Raw genomic sequence first — 15,570 nt, forward strand, 5'->3', positions numbered from 1 at the left:
GTCCCTGACTCCACCATACCCGGTCATAAACTCCAGCTTTGACTTCAGAAGGAGAACCGTCACTGAAGCAAACTGAGAAAAACCCAAGACCTTTTCTTGGGCAATGACGAGAGGTATGCTTGAGATGATGAAATGATAGGACGCTCTTGCTATCTCTTTCCACTTCCACTGGATTCATAACTACGGAAGGCTACCTCCTGAATCAGGTGGGGATTCCTTCCTGGTTACTTAGAAGCCCAAAGACTCTAGAAACCGATTATAATGACCGGCGCCCTCAGGCAATTCCCGACGCTGGGTGCCCAAATGAGCCAGGCAACTAGATATGCAGCTAGCATAGCCTCCTACTGGAGCTGTTGAACTACGGTATTGTTCAAACTGGCAAAGACTCTGGAGCATTATTGAGGAGGGCATGAAACTGAAGGGGCGCGCCTGCTCCCAATCTGAATCCCAAGAAGGGATAGGACCTTTCTGCAACCAAGATGTGAAAGCAGTCGGAGAAAGGTCTATAAAGATGGTTACGGCTCCATGGCGCAGGGTTCCGAACCCACAAGACTGTAAGCAACCGAGACTTGCCACAAGAATAAGGAAAACAAACGGGACACGGTCGAAAAATTTTCCAGTGGGAAGGGAACTTCCTTGGCAGACTGAAAAAGCCTGACAGGCCATTCACAAAGACCCCGGAACTCTGGCCGGAGGCTGATTGAACCTGATTGGGGAATAACAGTCCAGCTCCACCGGGCCCTGATAACTGTACTCTGGGCCCAGGAACTGAAGTTCCAGTGGCCCCGAAATGGTACAGCCTCCCACCCATATGAGAAATACTACAGGGAGGAGGCTTGATTGCCTCCAGTGAAGCGAATGCCTTCCCAAATTCTCGGGAGGAGTAGGATGCATCCTGCTCCTATGATAACCCCTGAGGGTCAGAGCCTCTGGCAAATGTCTAGTGAAAAATTCTTTCCTTAGGTTTTATGATGAAGTAAAGAAAACTCGCGGAGGCACATGGGGAGGCAGAGACACACGGCGTTACAAGGGGCTGATGTGTTGGCTGAACCCGCACACATCGAGGTGGAGGCTGGGAGTGAGCTGACGGCTGTCTGGGCAGAGACCTGAAGAGCCTGCACCACCGCCTGAGCAGGGGGCTCTTGAACTATGAACTTCTTGCCGGACTTGGGACAGGTCCTGCAAGATGTGACCGTTTCTGCTCGTAGGGTAGACACCCATGAGAACGGAGGGCTCTGGGTAACATTAGTAGCCCCAGACGGGCAGAATAACGCCACCTGGGGAAAAGATTAATTCTCCAGGTGAAACTGTTCATAAGATTTTTCAGCTCACAAGGAACGGGCAAGCCTGACTTACACCCCTGTTTCAGCTTCCGAAAATTGACTCGAAGCTTAGGAGCTGTACGCTGAATAAATTAGAAGGAACCGGAGTTAGAAGATTCACTGTGAATGTATCTGTGATATCTGTCTCCCGGAAATGCCTCAGCTTACATTTTCAAACAAGCCTGTTGATAAGAGGGCTACATTCTAGAGCACAAGGGGGTAGAAACAGGGCTCCAAAGAGAGCACGGTAAGACCCCACAGCTGGCATGAACTTGGAATTCTCCGCCTGCCACCCATTAGAGTTCTCAGAGAGCGATGTGTCCAGCCCCCTAGCTGAGGGCTCACTTATGGATCCCACCAGACAGATGCCAGCTGCTTTCTGACAGTCTGGTAAAACCCGGATAAGAGGATACCAGACCGGAAGGGAAAAGATACCCTTCCAACAACCTCCGTGTGCCCACACCCGACAGGGGAGGGTGCCTTCATGCTGGGAAGCATAAAGGAAGGCACCAAGATTCCCCAGACTGGAGGGGAAAAGAGGTGGAGGTGTCCGAACGATAGAATTCGGAACGGAGCAGGACTTAACAGGTGATCCATTGACAATGAGTCTTGAGATTAATCTCTTGGGATTTAAACTCCTGGGAAAGGGGAAGGCATGGACCATGAGGTAGATAGTTAGTTTAATAGGTTGACAATGACCTCAAATCAAGCTCCTTATAAGGAGACCCAAAAGAGTTTTCAACAAAGGAAGGAGGGGGGTAACCGCCTTGCTTTGCTTGGGCCGTGTCCCTTTCCAGAAGACGAGGCCAAACTCGTAGATGGCACCGGGATTAGAGATCCGAGACATCTCGAGGGGCCCTGGGCGGTCTTCTTGGTTTAAAAGGTTTTTTTTTTTTTTTTTTTTTACAACTGACTTTCACCAGTGGGACGGTAGACCAGGAACCGCCGAAAAGGGATGAGAAGTTAACGAATCCCTAAAGGAAAAGTTTGCCTCACCTAATTCCGAGCTAAGCGGAAAGGTTTGCCTCAATTATTCCCGCACCTACTTATCGCTCCGGGACGATGTTCACAGGTCCGAGAACGAGACAGAAGGCCGCAAGCGATCTTCAGAAAACTCTCCGTAAAACAATTAACTTGAAGCTAAGAGTTACAAGACTTGCATGGCCGCCTCCAGGAGGGGGAAAAAAATTAGGACCCCAGACACCGGAGGAACAACTATTAATAAGTTATATAAGACGGAGTTTGGCGTAAGGAAAACCGATAGGTGTATATGAAACCTACCAATTTATCGAGAATCTCGCCCGAAACGGAGTTTGGCGGAGGAAATCGATAGGTATATGAAACCTACCGATCCACCGAGAATCTCGCCCGGAGAGAGCCTAAACACCAAAGATTAATCTATTAATAGTTACAAGAGGCGGAGAACCGATAGGTTTATATGAAACCTACCGAATTAACGAATCCCGCCCGAGACGGAGTTTGGCGGAGGGAAATCGATAGGCGATATGTGAAACCTACCATTTATCAAAAGAGCGACTATTAATAAGCCACATGAGGCGGAGCTTGACGGAGATAAAACCGACAGGTGTATATGAAACCTACGGATTCATCAGGTAGCCTGCTCGGGAGAGCATAGCGCATAACGCAACCTGCCGGGTGCCAAACGACTAATAATAAGCCAAAGGAGGCGGCGTTTAGAGATAAAACCGACTGGTGTAAATAAAACCTACGGATTCATCAAGTAGCCTGCTCGAGAGAGCATAAGCGCATTTTACAACCTTCCAAGTCAAGAATAAGTCACATGAGGCGGAGTTTGGCAGAGACAGAAACCGACAGGTATATATAAAAACCTACGGGTTCATCAAGAAGTCTGCTCGGGAGAGCATAGCGCACTTCATAACCTTCCGTACAAACTATAAATCCAAAACAGACTGCGCACTCGAATGGGAGCTTATAGACTCCGTGACGCTGGTTTGTTGCAGGATAGCGAGCATTCCTGCACTTGACAAAACCAGCCGAAAAACGTATGAGAAAAGGGGGCATGCTGAACGGATGCCGGAGCAGAGTACCGTGAGCAGCTATTAGCCTAGTCAGACCAGGAAAACCCCGAGAAAACCGGAGAGAAACCGCTAATAGGACAAAACTCATAGACATAAAAACAGAGTCAACGGAACATTCGAAGCGACTTATGTTTGAACAAAATGTGGGAAGGTTATGAACTGTTGGAAGTGGGCGCACTCCGAGCCAAGAGAGGAAAACTCCCCGAGGAGGATATCCTGAACGAAGTGATAGCGGTGGGGAATAAACGCCCGCTAAAACACTAAAACCGCCCGCAGCAGTAAAACAAGGGAGCGCCCAACAAGATAACGAAACACCGAACAGGTAGTAGCAAAAGGGAGGGAATGCCGAAAGTAAATAAAGCAGAAGACAGTTAGGTGGAAAACGCTAACTGGCCTCGTGATGAGATCCCAACAGTGAGGTCGAACATGTAGGAAGCACCACACGAAGGAAACAATGACATAAAAGGAAGGGGGAAGGATAGGCCAGGAGGTTGATAACCCAAAGCAGCGACCAGGGGTGGGACAGCACTCTCCTGGCGCCAGAGATTCTCATAGATCCCCTCGCTATGTAAGCTGTGTTGCACGACAAGAGCGAGAAAAAGAGAGGAAGGGCAAAACCTCTACGGCCAGGAGAGCAAAATGAAAGATAAAAGGAGTGTGAAATAGGGTGGGGAGAGCACCCTGGTCACCTCCAGGCTCCAGGTGGGAGTGCCAACTCAGACACACCGAGGGGACAATCAATCAATGCAGAGGAGGGGATGTAGGCTACAACATAAAAATAGGATAAATTGCTCAAAGCCTTGGAAAGTTAACAAACTTTGAAAACAAACCAAGGGGAGAGAGAGCAAAGGATAAAAGGGAGAGAAGGGGACTCTCGAAACCACAAAATAACATATATATATAGTTGGTAAAAGAAGTGTGAACAGGAGTGGGGGAGCACTCCCGGTCACCATTGGTAAGCAACCCAAAGAAGGATTGAACTAGATAGGCTTCATGAGGTAAACCCTCGCTATTCCAGCTTAACTTATTAGGAACATTAGCCTAAGTGAAAAGTCAAACAGGAGAGGGGTGGACGAGGTGCAATATATCCAAGCCAAAAACAAACAAAGGGAAGCACCAGACATAAAACACACATGTACAGAACGAGATCACCGACATGAAACTCCATACGTACAGATCGAGATCGCCCTCTAACCATTTTTCCCCTGAAGGGTAGTGTTACAGCCAACCCCAGGCTAACCTAACTGAGGCGATGTAAAGGAAGGAAAGCCTAGAGAGGGGTAAAGGCAACCAATAACTCAAAAAAATCATAATAAAACAAAATTGTCTATAAGGTATATGTAGGAGGATAGCAGGCCCAACACAACATGGACGTGAAGTGACATGACCGACCTCCCAGTTAAATGAAAGTACCCCAAAAAATAACAAAATTCAAAAGCATCCAAGCACAAGGTCAAAATTAAATGTACTAATGAAAATCATGTTCTATACACTTAGAGAAGTGAGTCTAAAACAAGGCAAAATAAAGCCAAATAAGAAGTGAATAGGCCCGAGGGGGAACCACGAGCCTAAACAGCAAGACAGCACTTGACCAGGAAGGGAACACAAAATTCACAAAATAAACAAAATTATAAAAACAAAGTAAAACAAAGTAAAAACCGTAACAGTACCAATGAAAATAAGATCCCCAAAGGCTAAGAGAAGTGAGTGACAAAAATAAAGCATAATGAGGCCATGATAATGGCGAATGGGCTCGAGGGGAAGCTCTGTAGCCCAAACGCTCAACAACACTTTCGTAATGAAACCCGGGCCCGATAGTCAGCCAACGCTATAAATCACCTCATAATGAAGCCATGATAAAGGCTGGGCCCGAGGGGTAGCTCGAGCCTAAACGCTAAAACATCACTCCCGAATCAAAATCACCTCGAATGAAGCCATGATAAAAAGCTTATGGGCCCAGGGGGTTGGGTGACAGAACAAACATAAAATTAATCAAACCCACCAAAGTTAGATCATTAATGGTAAATATCCCAATAAAAAGGATACAAATAAAACATTAAAACAAAACATGCCGAAGCCATGATAAGAGAGAGGAGATCGAGACGGCTATAAATCCCTTTAATTATTAAAGAAAGGAAAATAAGAAGCTCAAACGCCAAAAACAGCACTTCTCTAATTGAAGAAGAACCTTTGTGAGGATGCCAAAAAATCAAAATAGAGTACAAAATAAGGATAAACAAACCCAAAAACTGCTAAATGGAACTGCATTACTGTTGTAAAATATCCCAAATAAAACCTCTCGGGGACTTTTGACATTGGGAATAAAAAAGGTTCACAAAACAAATCTAGTGGATGCTTGGGGTAGTAACTCCAGCCAAGCTTTCTCTGGTATCTAGCAACTGAATTACAGAGAGAATGGACTATTTCACCGGGTGAGAGGGAGATCCAGAAATATATTTCATATATGAACTTCAAGAGAACGTTATAAATGATGTACCAAATTAATAATTAAATTACATTTATGCCACCCATCTTTGCATTCATCTTGAAAAGCAAATTACCAATAGTGGCAGGCTTTGGTTTTGATACATTTTCAGACAGCACACACTGTGTAGGAACATGAATCATTCGATCTCCATACTTTTTCACAGGAGCTGCAGAAAAAAATTATTTAATTCAGAACCTGTAGTAAATATTTAAGGAGCGCTGATGCCATAAAAATAGAGGACTTTTGACAAAAGGATTTGCTTCAAATTATTACCACTTTTTCTACAATACTAATGAAAAGGGGAAATTTAGGAATCAAACGTAAGCTCATTTGTTTTGCAGTTGAATTCAATAACCTTTTCAAAATTAATATGCAAAATTAAAAGATGCATGGAAAAACAATTTTTCTGACAACAAAATAGAGACATATAGTTATAATACACTCTAAGTTTCATTAAATTTGGTTCAGTCTTCTTGGAAAAATAAGCATTTAGTTTGGAAAAAAAAAAAGTAAGTTTTGAGAAAACAGGAAAAATATTTTGGACTTTTCAAACCTGAGAAATCGGGACAACAAGTTACCCCCTATAGTGTAAACCAGGAACACATCCTATTGAAAATGGGGATCTGACATTATTTTTTAATACTACACTCGTTCATCCTTTTTTACACTCTGTCCTTTCACAGTGCCAGCACTCAGCCGGCGGAACAAAATTATCCCTGAACTAATCTAAACTTTTTTGGGTAGTAACTCAGTTTATTTACATATAAAACAGTCCAAAAGCAGTGGTAACTCAAACTTATCCTAATCCAGATCGGAATCTCTTACGTTTTTTACAATTTGTCGTTCACAGTGCCATACAAGTGAGCCAATCTAAAAATTTTTTCAGCAATGTTTCTAAAAATGTTAATTTACACATACAGTCCAAAACAGTGTATAATTGCTCGAAATTCAGCAGTCGGAGCACCCCTTAAATATACATAATAAAACTTTTTACAATAAAGCACTTTTTCATGCAAACCTAATAATCATAAATACCTTTACTCTATTCAAATAGGAAGACACAACAACTTGACCTTTTTTACTATGCAATAGGAAGTAAGGCGCAACAACTTGATCAAACTTGTACTGTGTATGCCCAGACCATGCCTCACTTGGCATCGTGTTCCATGAAAAAGGGATTTTGACAAAGGAAAATCTATTTCTCCACCCGGAAATTCCATTACAGCACGCTAGGTATAATAATGCTAGATATACTAGAGAAAAAGAGCTTTCAGGAAAGCTGGGTTACAGTCTACCAGAAATAGAGGGAAGGGTCTTACTAGGAAACATACTCCTTTCTCCTTATCAAAACCCCGGAACAGAGCGGTGAGCAGCCCCACACCCAAACACTCCGCCAGAATCATGACACCAGCGCCACCTACCTCATTCCAGGTTAGCACTAACCCCAGACTTGGTAAAGTAAGCATGGTGAGCCAGGGAGGTCATCTGGACACGGCTCAGAAATAGATTTTCCTTGTCAAATCCCTTTCTGAGTCCAGTCCTGTGTCAGCCGGTGAAATAGTGATAGAGAATCATGCCAAGGCTGCAACTACCAGGAAAAAGAAATGGTAATCTGGAAGAAAAAGGCATAAATTTACAAATAATTTTAATCAAGGGAATCTACATGCAGCAAGAATATTAAACCTAAGGCATATAAACATAAAACTTAATACTATGAAATGTGGGGAAGTCCCCGGCACGACGGGAAGAGGCCCCAAAATCCTTAAAATTACTTAAAAAGCAAATTGAAACATGAAATGCATAAAAATAAATGCAAATATAACCTTAAACTATACACGTAAACTTAGGCTAAACACGTAAGAGACAAAATCAATGAGAAATAACATATACATTATCTGGGGTGCATGGAGTCAAATAAACTGCCTAGTACCCCACAAGAAAAACAAATCATAACATGTCAGATTACATTTTTCCATCAACAGAGACAAGAAACATCAATATGAGGAGCCAGGCAGTGAGGTATAATCAACCAGGAGAATAAGCAGAAAAGTAAATGAGGCAGGCGGGCGGGGGGGGAAAGGAAAGGACAAGGATATGATTAGTTAAGGTGGGGAGATGACACTTCCCACAGCTATGGTAGAAAATTTCAGGGCTTCGAGTGTTTTTAAATAGTGGCGTTTTAAACACTAGAGGTGATTTCAACTCGGGAATTTAGATAACTCTGAGAAGTCCATATTATGAAAGTAATTAATGGAAGTAGCAACTGCTCGAATATCATGAACCTTAGAACTGAATCTGGGTTGGCCTGTTTAATAAAATACAGAATTTGTTGTCTTATAGCATTTAGTGAAAGAGTACCACCTTTCTCCCTGATAAAAAGAGGACCCGACTTACCTGTGAGTTCTTAAAAGGTAAGATTTAAGTGTATAAACTGGACATAAAGACTGGTCTTGGAGGAAGGGGCACCACCTTCCAAGGAGACCATCTGTCCTGTGGGTCTTCGTTCTTGGCTAAAAATCTAGGTCAGGGGAAAGGAGGACCTCTCCAGACGGGAGGAAGTTCACAAAATTATCACTCTAGTGAGAGCCGACAGCTCTGAGATTCTAGCACCTGAAGCCAAGCTAATCAAAAATAAAGTCTTCTTAACAGATCCTGATAAGAGCAATGAAAGTTATCCATCTCTGATGCTAACTTAAGATCGCCATTGAGAAACCACGCCAACAGAATGTGGGCGTGATACTGGTCTCAGACGAGCGCATGCTCTGGGGATAGATGAAAAGTAAGAATCTGTAAGGTCGATTTTAAAGTCAGAAAGAAATACTTTTTAATGCTGATTGATTGTGGTAATAGTGGCCGAGCAAGGCCTTTCAAACAATGATCTAAAGAAGGAAACTCCTAAATTAGCTGTCTGATTTTGGCTTCAGATGCTTTTAGGAAGGAGGCTAATTTTTTTGACTGCTGAGTCATACTGTCTAATAGTAGAATCTCTTTTATCTGATTCTAAAAACAGAGTGTTGACAGGGTCAATGTTCGCTCCTTTTGGGCTGCGAATTTTATAAAGTCCATAAAACTAGGGCATTCTGAATTCTTGAGGAAGCTGACACAGTCTTGGTTTGTACTGTCTGGGTCAGGATGGGCTTGGGAATCAAGACTCCGTAATCCCAGTTCCCAAAGAAGAGGGACCACTTGCTCTTCGGCCAATAGGGGCTACTAGGGCTAATTGACCTTGAATGTCCTGAGTTTGTGTAATACTTTCAGCAGTAAATTTATTGGAGGAAAAGATAAATCTTCTCCCAATTGTTCCAATCTACTGTCATTGCGTCTATGGCGACGCCTGAGGGTCCAGGTTGGGGCCACATAACAGGAGCTTGAAGCGTTCTCCGTAACAGATCCACTTGAGGCCCGAACCCGGCAGCAAATCCATTTGAAAGACTCCACGCCCAGGGACCACCCGCTCCAACGGAGAGCCCTGGGACAGGGAATCCGCCACCACGCCTCGCACTTCGCCAGGTGGGTGGCTGACAGGTGCCAGCCGTGCTTGTTCGCCAGGGAGAAGATAGCAACCATTACTTGGTTTACTCGACCTGATTTGGAGCCGCCCCTGTTGATGCAATGAACTACCACCGCGCTGTCCAATACCAACCTGATATGAATCCGTTGGGGGCGGATTTTCAGAGTTAGAAAGACCGCCAGCTTCCAGGGTGTTTATATGGAACTGCTGAAACATTGTGGACCACGCCCCTTGTACTTTCTGTTTTGGTGAACTCCCAGCCGCTTTAGGAAGCGCTGTAACAACTAGTGCCGAGGGGGAAATTGGAAGGAACTGTTTTGATTGGCCTCTGACTGTGGTCCAAGGCCACAGTCTTGTCTTTAAGATTCGAGGAATAGAGGAGACCTTTGTCTCTGAGCTTGACATTGGCTCGACTGGCCACACTCTGTTTATGTCTTTAGTTTCGCTTTTAAGAACCTGAGGCAAATTGAAGAGACCTAAGGACTCTTTTCTTGGGATCAAGGGGATGCTGATTGATTTTTGAGAAATTTCCAGAGATGCCATCTCTTTCCTCTTGGGAACGGAGAGATAACGGTGAGAGGACAGATCCCACTGGGAGACCCAGCCACTGAAATCGGCTGAGTCAGGCGACTTCTCTGTTCAGTTGAAAACCTAACGACTCCAGGAAATTGATGACTAAACGAGCCCTCTGACACCCGGAACTGTTGGTCCAAATTATCCAATCGCCTAGGTACGCTGCTAGGATATCCTCGAGACCGGAGTTGTTGCACTACCGTCCGCCAGCTTGGTGAATACCTGGGCGCAATGTTTAGACCAAAGGGCATGACCCTGAAGGAGTAGGCTTGATTCCTGAGTCTGAAACCGAGGAACTGAGAGAAGTTCCGCTGTGTGATAATAAGCCGTGAAAGATCGACAGAGGTGGTGACGGCCCACGCGTGAAGTAGAGTCCGCACCTGAGCTACCGTAAGCATGCTAAATTTGTCGATTTTATGTAGAGATTTAGACGCTCAGATCCAGGATCACTTTTTGCTGATCGGAGTCTTTTTGGGAACAGTGAATAACCTGCCTTGAAACTTTAGGTGCCTTACTTTCTTTATTGCTTGTTTGTCGAGCAATTTGTCACGAATCCTGTAGGATTGATGTGGTGGCTGGTAAAACCTGGTTAGAGGAGGAGGGTCTTCTTGATCCAGCTCCATCCTATTCCTTTGACACAATGCTGTGTGCCCAAGGGCTGAAGGTCCATTGGTCCCTGAACCAATACAGGCGACCACCTACCTGAGTTCTCTCAGTGGGAGGGAGCGGTTTATTCCTCTACCACGTCCAGGTCTTCCTTGGGGTGGTGTGGGCTTTTCTCTATGAGGGGCTCCTGCCTCTTCCCTTGCTATCCTATTAAGGCTGTGAAAGATCCACGGCCCTCATATGGGGGTACGCTGAGGCCACATATGAAGGCGCAGCTGAGCTGGTTGACCAGCACATATTGCTGGGGGGTGAGCCTTGAGGGAGGGCTGTGCCCTGCAAGACCAGGACGGCTTGAACTACCGCCTGAGGTGGGGCCCTATGCCTCCTGAAATGTTTGCCTCCTCTCGCCGAGATTCTGGGGTCTTGCGCTTTGTAGGCAGAAATGCCCCAGCGAACGCAGACTCTGGTTGGCCCTTGTAGCTTCGCCATAACATTTGTGACCTCCTCTTCTGGGAAGAGGTTAGGTCCCCAGATCGAGCTTTTTACGAGCTTGTTAGGCTCGTGGCGGATAGTAGCATCGGCAAAGATGAACTTCCTGCATTCCAGTCTGGCCATGATGAACCTTCAACAGGTCAGACTGAAAGCCAGCAGCAGGGACTTAGCCAAAACCTGAAAGAATGGCTCATTCACAAGAGAGACGCAGTAGCTTCAGTAGAAGGCAGACGGAGTTCAAGGACTGGGCTAACTTAGTCCGCATCAAACTCCGCTTTCAAAAAGATTCCGCAGCTTGGGGAGCTGCTCACTGAACTGCGAGGAAGCACAGAAGGGGTCCAGCTTCAACAGTGAAAGTGGACGTGGGCCCACCAGAACTCACACTTCCTGGGAATACCAGGGAAGTAGGGTCTGTTTCCCTCAGCTGCGGCAATGGATTACTATCAGCACGCCGGGCGTGAGCCAGAGCGTACTTTGTTCAAGCAAGGGGTGGGCAGGTTGTCTCCAGGGCTAACATTGTGAAGTTGCCCTGAAAGGAGTCAACTTCGTATTGTCTGCCTGCCACCCGGCAGAGTGCAGAAGAGCCGATCGAGCTTGGTCCCTAGGACGATGACAGTCTCCCTAGGAACCTTATCTGACCGAATCCATGCTTCCTCCGTAAGTCTCACGAAGCCTCAGGGGCAAGAGATCGGGAAGAACTCCACCTCCAGCCGCCTCGTACAAGACCTTCAACTCGTGAGCTTGCCATCATGTTGATGGCCCGGAATGCTAAACGCCAAGGGTTATCGACATCGAACGGCGGAGGTCCGCTGTGTCGGGGATAACATACTGGGGTTCGCTGGTGGGTGAGCCATTCCGCCAGTATATTATCACAGATCGGCCAACTTCTCGGAGATTTTACCGAATCTTGGATCTAAATCCTCCGTGAAACTTTTGAAAAGTTGGTTCGCAAAGGCTCATCGCCAAAGGCAGGCTGGCGAGGAGGGCTTGGTTTTGCAGCCCTCTTACTCGCGCTTTGCCGGAGGAACCAGACTTGCTCCCGGGAGGCTACAGGTCCTGGGAGACCTTAGCCTTCGATTTGGGAAGGGCGATGCCTTCTGGAAGACGAGGACTTATAGCTCCTTCGCCTTCCATGAAGTCTTCAACTTCAACTTGGGGATAGCAGATGGAGCTCTATCACCCAAGGAGGAAGACTTCACAAACCTGTGAAGGAAGAAACAGATGAAACAGGGGAGTCAAAAAAGGGGGCCTGCCCAACAACCTCACCTACCTCGCCACTTACCACCTGGTCCTGCTCTACGTTCATGGGTTCCAGGTCTAAGTCCAAGGCGGCGACTCCGAGACCTCAGCGAGGATATCCACTTGGGTGGCTGGGTCATCCCGGATTTGCTGGATGATGGGGGGGTGGCAAGATCTTCAGGCACTGCGTCCGCCACCCGCGCTGGGTAGAGCAGGTCCTCAACTTAGCTGGCCGAGGACGAGGGCTTCCCCGACGGAACATTCCTACCAAACCCAGCCACCCAGGCCTGAGGGATTCCAAGGCAGACTTCTTGGAAGACTCGTCCGCCTGTAAGAAAACCAACAATTAGCTAAGAACGAAAAAACAGTCCGGGAACCTCATAAACAATATACAATATAATAGGAGGAGCGCGTAAACGGAAGAAGACTGTCACTTACCGACTCATCCTGGACGGTTGCACAGAGAGCGAAGCAAACCTCACAACCATCAGGGTGCCAGACTACCAGGTCATCCAGTCGGACCGCACAACCAGCGTGGTCCGCAACCACGCGGACCGTGAAGGTTGTTGAGGAAGCGGTACCCCGCCTCACAGCCAACAGTCTGTAAGTAGAAAAGTATACGAACCTCCCACCCTAAGCAAACTAAAGCTGGCAAGGCCGAAAATCAACTGCAACCGGAATACTCCGTGGAGAAGAACCCCTTATCATAAACTGGGCCAATAAGCCTCTAAATTACAGAGTGGAAGGTAAAAGTTTCAGACCGGAATACTCCGGGGAATGAAAGAATGAGAAACCAGAACCAACCACAAGGGCTGCCAGTAAAATAACGGCGGAGCCCCCGGTGTAGGACCGACACTACGTATATATAATATGATTAAGGAGAGTATTCTGTTAGATAAACAGACTTATCTAAAATCATTCAAAAATAACATTAAACAAGTGATGGTAAGAACTCAAGAGACCGGAGGGATCCGCTCCTTATATAAATGAAAATCCTTCCACTTACTTCCCGCCGAGAAACAAGACGGGCAAAATGCTCGGATGTTCATAACATAAGGCGGAGCAATTATATTTTACCCTATCTACGAACCCGACGGGAGAGAGGTGTGGGATAGTGTCTCAACATCGCTCGAGTAAACGAACCACCAACACCAACACAGCGATGCTAGGGGGACGTATGGAGGGAGCGAATCCTCTACCAACAGGAGAAGTCCCTGAACTCGGAGAAAACGCCATCTAGCGCCACCCGCACGAGTAGAGCAAGGCTGGGGGGAGAGGGGGAGGGGGTGGAGTAGGAGAGGGGTAGGCTACCAGGAAGGGAACAGGAGACAGGGGAAAACATATCACCCACCAACTGCACCCATACCTCCCAGAATAATGAAACTTGGGAGGGTAGCCTGACTACTGAAAGCAACGCAACCCGATGCCCGACTTCTACCTAGGCGAAGCCTTCATAGGACCTAACCTAGTATAGGCTAGGAAAAGGGAGGAGTGCAGAAGGGGAGGAGGGGAAGCAAACAGGGAGAGAAATTTTTTGTGCCGAGAACCAACCGGGATCGAGAATGGGGGCAAGGAGGCGACTAGCCCAGAGGAAACACATCCAAAGAACTCTATTCCCAAATGAAGGAAGAGAACTAAGGCCTACTCTGCCCACCAAAAACGACCCTGAGGAAACAGCAACCAAAACTCCTCAACCTGATGATCTCCACACCCAGGGCAAGGGGATGGAAGCAAACAAACCTACTCCACAAAATAACCATCACATAAAATGGAACAAAATGTGCTCAATAGGTGCATAGCCTACCACGGGAAGCGGTTAGATCTGAGGCTGCCACCACCACAAGGAGGTAAACAACAAAATAAATAAAAATAAAAGAGAGAGCACCATCTTCAAGAATAAAATAATTAGCCTAGTTGAGACCAAAAATAATAATGAACCCAACCTGGGGTACCTGGACGGGCATCACTCTAACAAAGGCCGACAGGCCAATGAAACGTAATTTCGTGAAACAAAGGGGGAGCCACCGAGGGAACCACCAGGAAGGGAACCAAGGGGTAAAATCTATCTATAACGACGAGAGACAACCCAACTGAAAAGAACTGAAGGAGTCGCCTCACGGTCGACATGGCTGGCGGAGGACGCCGTGGCGTCATAAAAAGATCTCAATATTTATGAAAATACGAGACCATAACAGCCAAAAAAAAAAGAACAAAACCCCACAAGAAGATGGTACTTAACTTGGAGATGGTAAAGCTGCTCGATGACATGGCGTTGATGAAAATAATCCAAAAAAAGGAAGACGAGCACACAAAAGAAATGGATGCAATCACGTGCTAGAAAATGGAATGTGGTAGGTGGAGCTGGTGTCGCTGGCCTGGCGGGTGTTGAGTGTAGGGGCTGTAACGCTCACCGCTCTGTTCCGGGGTTTTGATAAGGAGAGAGATCTTTCGAGTATGTTTCCGTGGTAGTGGTATTTCACTCACCCTTCCTTATACCCCCACGTCCTTCCTAGAAGACGCCGATGGGGGTAGTAACCACAGCTTTCCTGAAAGCTCTTTTTCTCTGGTATATCTAGCATTATTATACCTTGAAATTCGTGCTGTAATGGAATTTCACCGGCTGACACGGGACTGAACTCAGAAACCCCTAGGTTATGTACTGGCAGAATTATAATATTAATACGTCAAAACTGTAAAAAATAACTAACACATAATTTCAGGTCTAACAATTCTTCCATACCTGGCAATGCTGTACCTAAATGGATGTGGTTAACAATAAAAGCAAAACACAATAGAGTCACCACCCTATTTACGAATATTCAGAGATACAAACAGAGTCACAAGTCAAAATTGTGTTTGGAGCACACCCATTTGCCACCTGTAATTTCAAATTTTGCTCTGTGCGCCTACTCTGCCTAGTAAGAATTTTTACCACACAAGGAAGAAGAACCTGTTCCTTTTTATAATCACAAGAATAATTGTTCATATCGTAAAATATTCCTACTTATTTCTATCTTCCTGATTTAACTCGTTCTTTGATGAATTCCTGTTTTCTGCATTTCCTCCCCCCATAGGAAACGTTTACTATGTATTTTTGTCAACATATGGTGGTGTGCACTGTTTACTTTATGACCTTCCAATGTCAGACACTGCTCCTGAGAAATTTTTTCCAAGTTCATAACTTTCAAAACATTGAAAAAATGCTAAATTTTGAATGTTGCATGAATCTAATTTTTTTTTTTTTTTTTTTTTTTAACCACTAACATACAAAGTAATTCT

At 45.7% G+C, this 15,570-nt stretch overlaps 1 protein-coding gene across 1 annotated transcript in view; it reads right to left on the minus strand.

The window, feature by feature from the left end:
* Window positions 1–15,570, minus strand: part of LOC136843977 (protein argonaute-2-like) — a 564,386-nt gene that overhangs the window by 177,925 nt on the left and 370,891 nt on the right. Inside the window, exon 13 of the mRNA XM_067112994.1 lies at window positions 5,900–6,036. Coding sequence (XP_066969095.1) covers window positions 5,900–6,036 — 137 coding nt within the window. The remainder of the gene's footprint in view (window positions 1–5,899; window positions 6,037–15,570) is intronic.

Source organism: Macrobrachium rosenbergii, chromosome 12 (genome assembly GCF_040412425.1).
Source record: "Macrobrachium rosenbergii isolate ZJJX-2024 chromosome 12, ASM4041242v1, whole genome shotgun sequence".
Lineage (NCBI taxonomy): Eukaryota > Metazoa > Arthropoda > Malacostraca > Decapoda > Palaemonidae > Macrobrachium > Macrobrachium rosenbergii.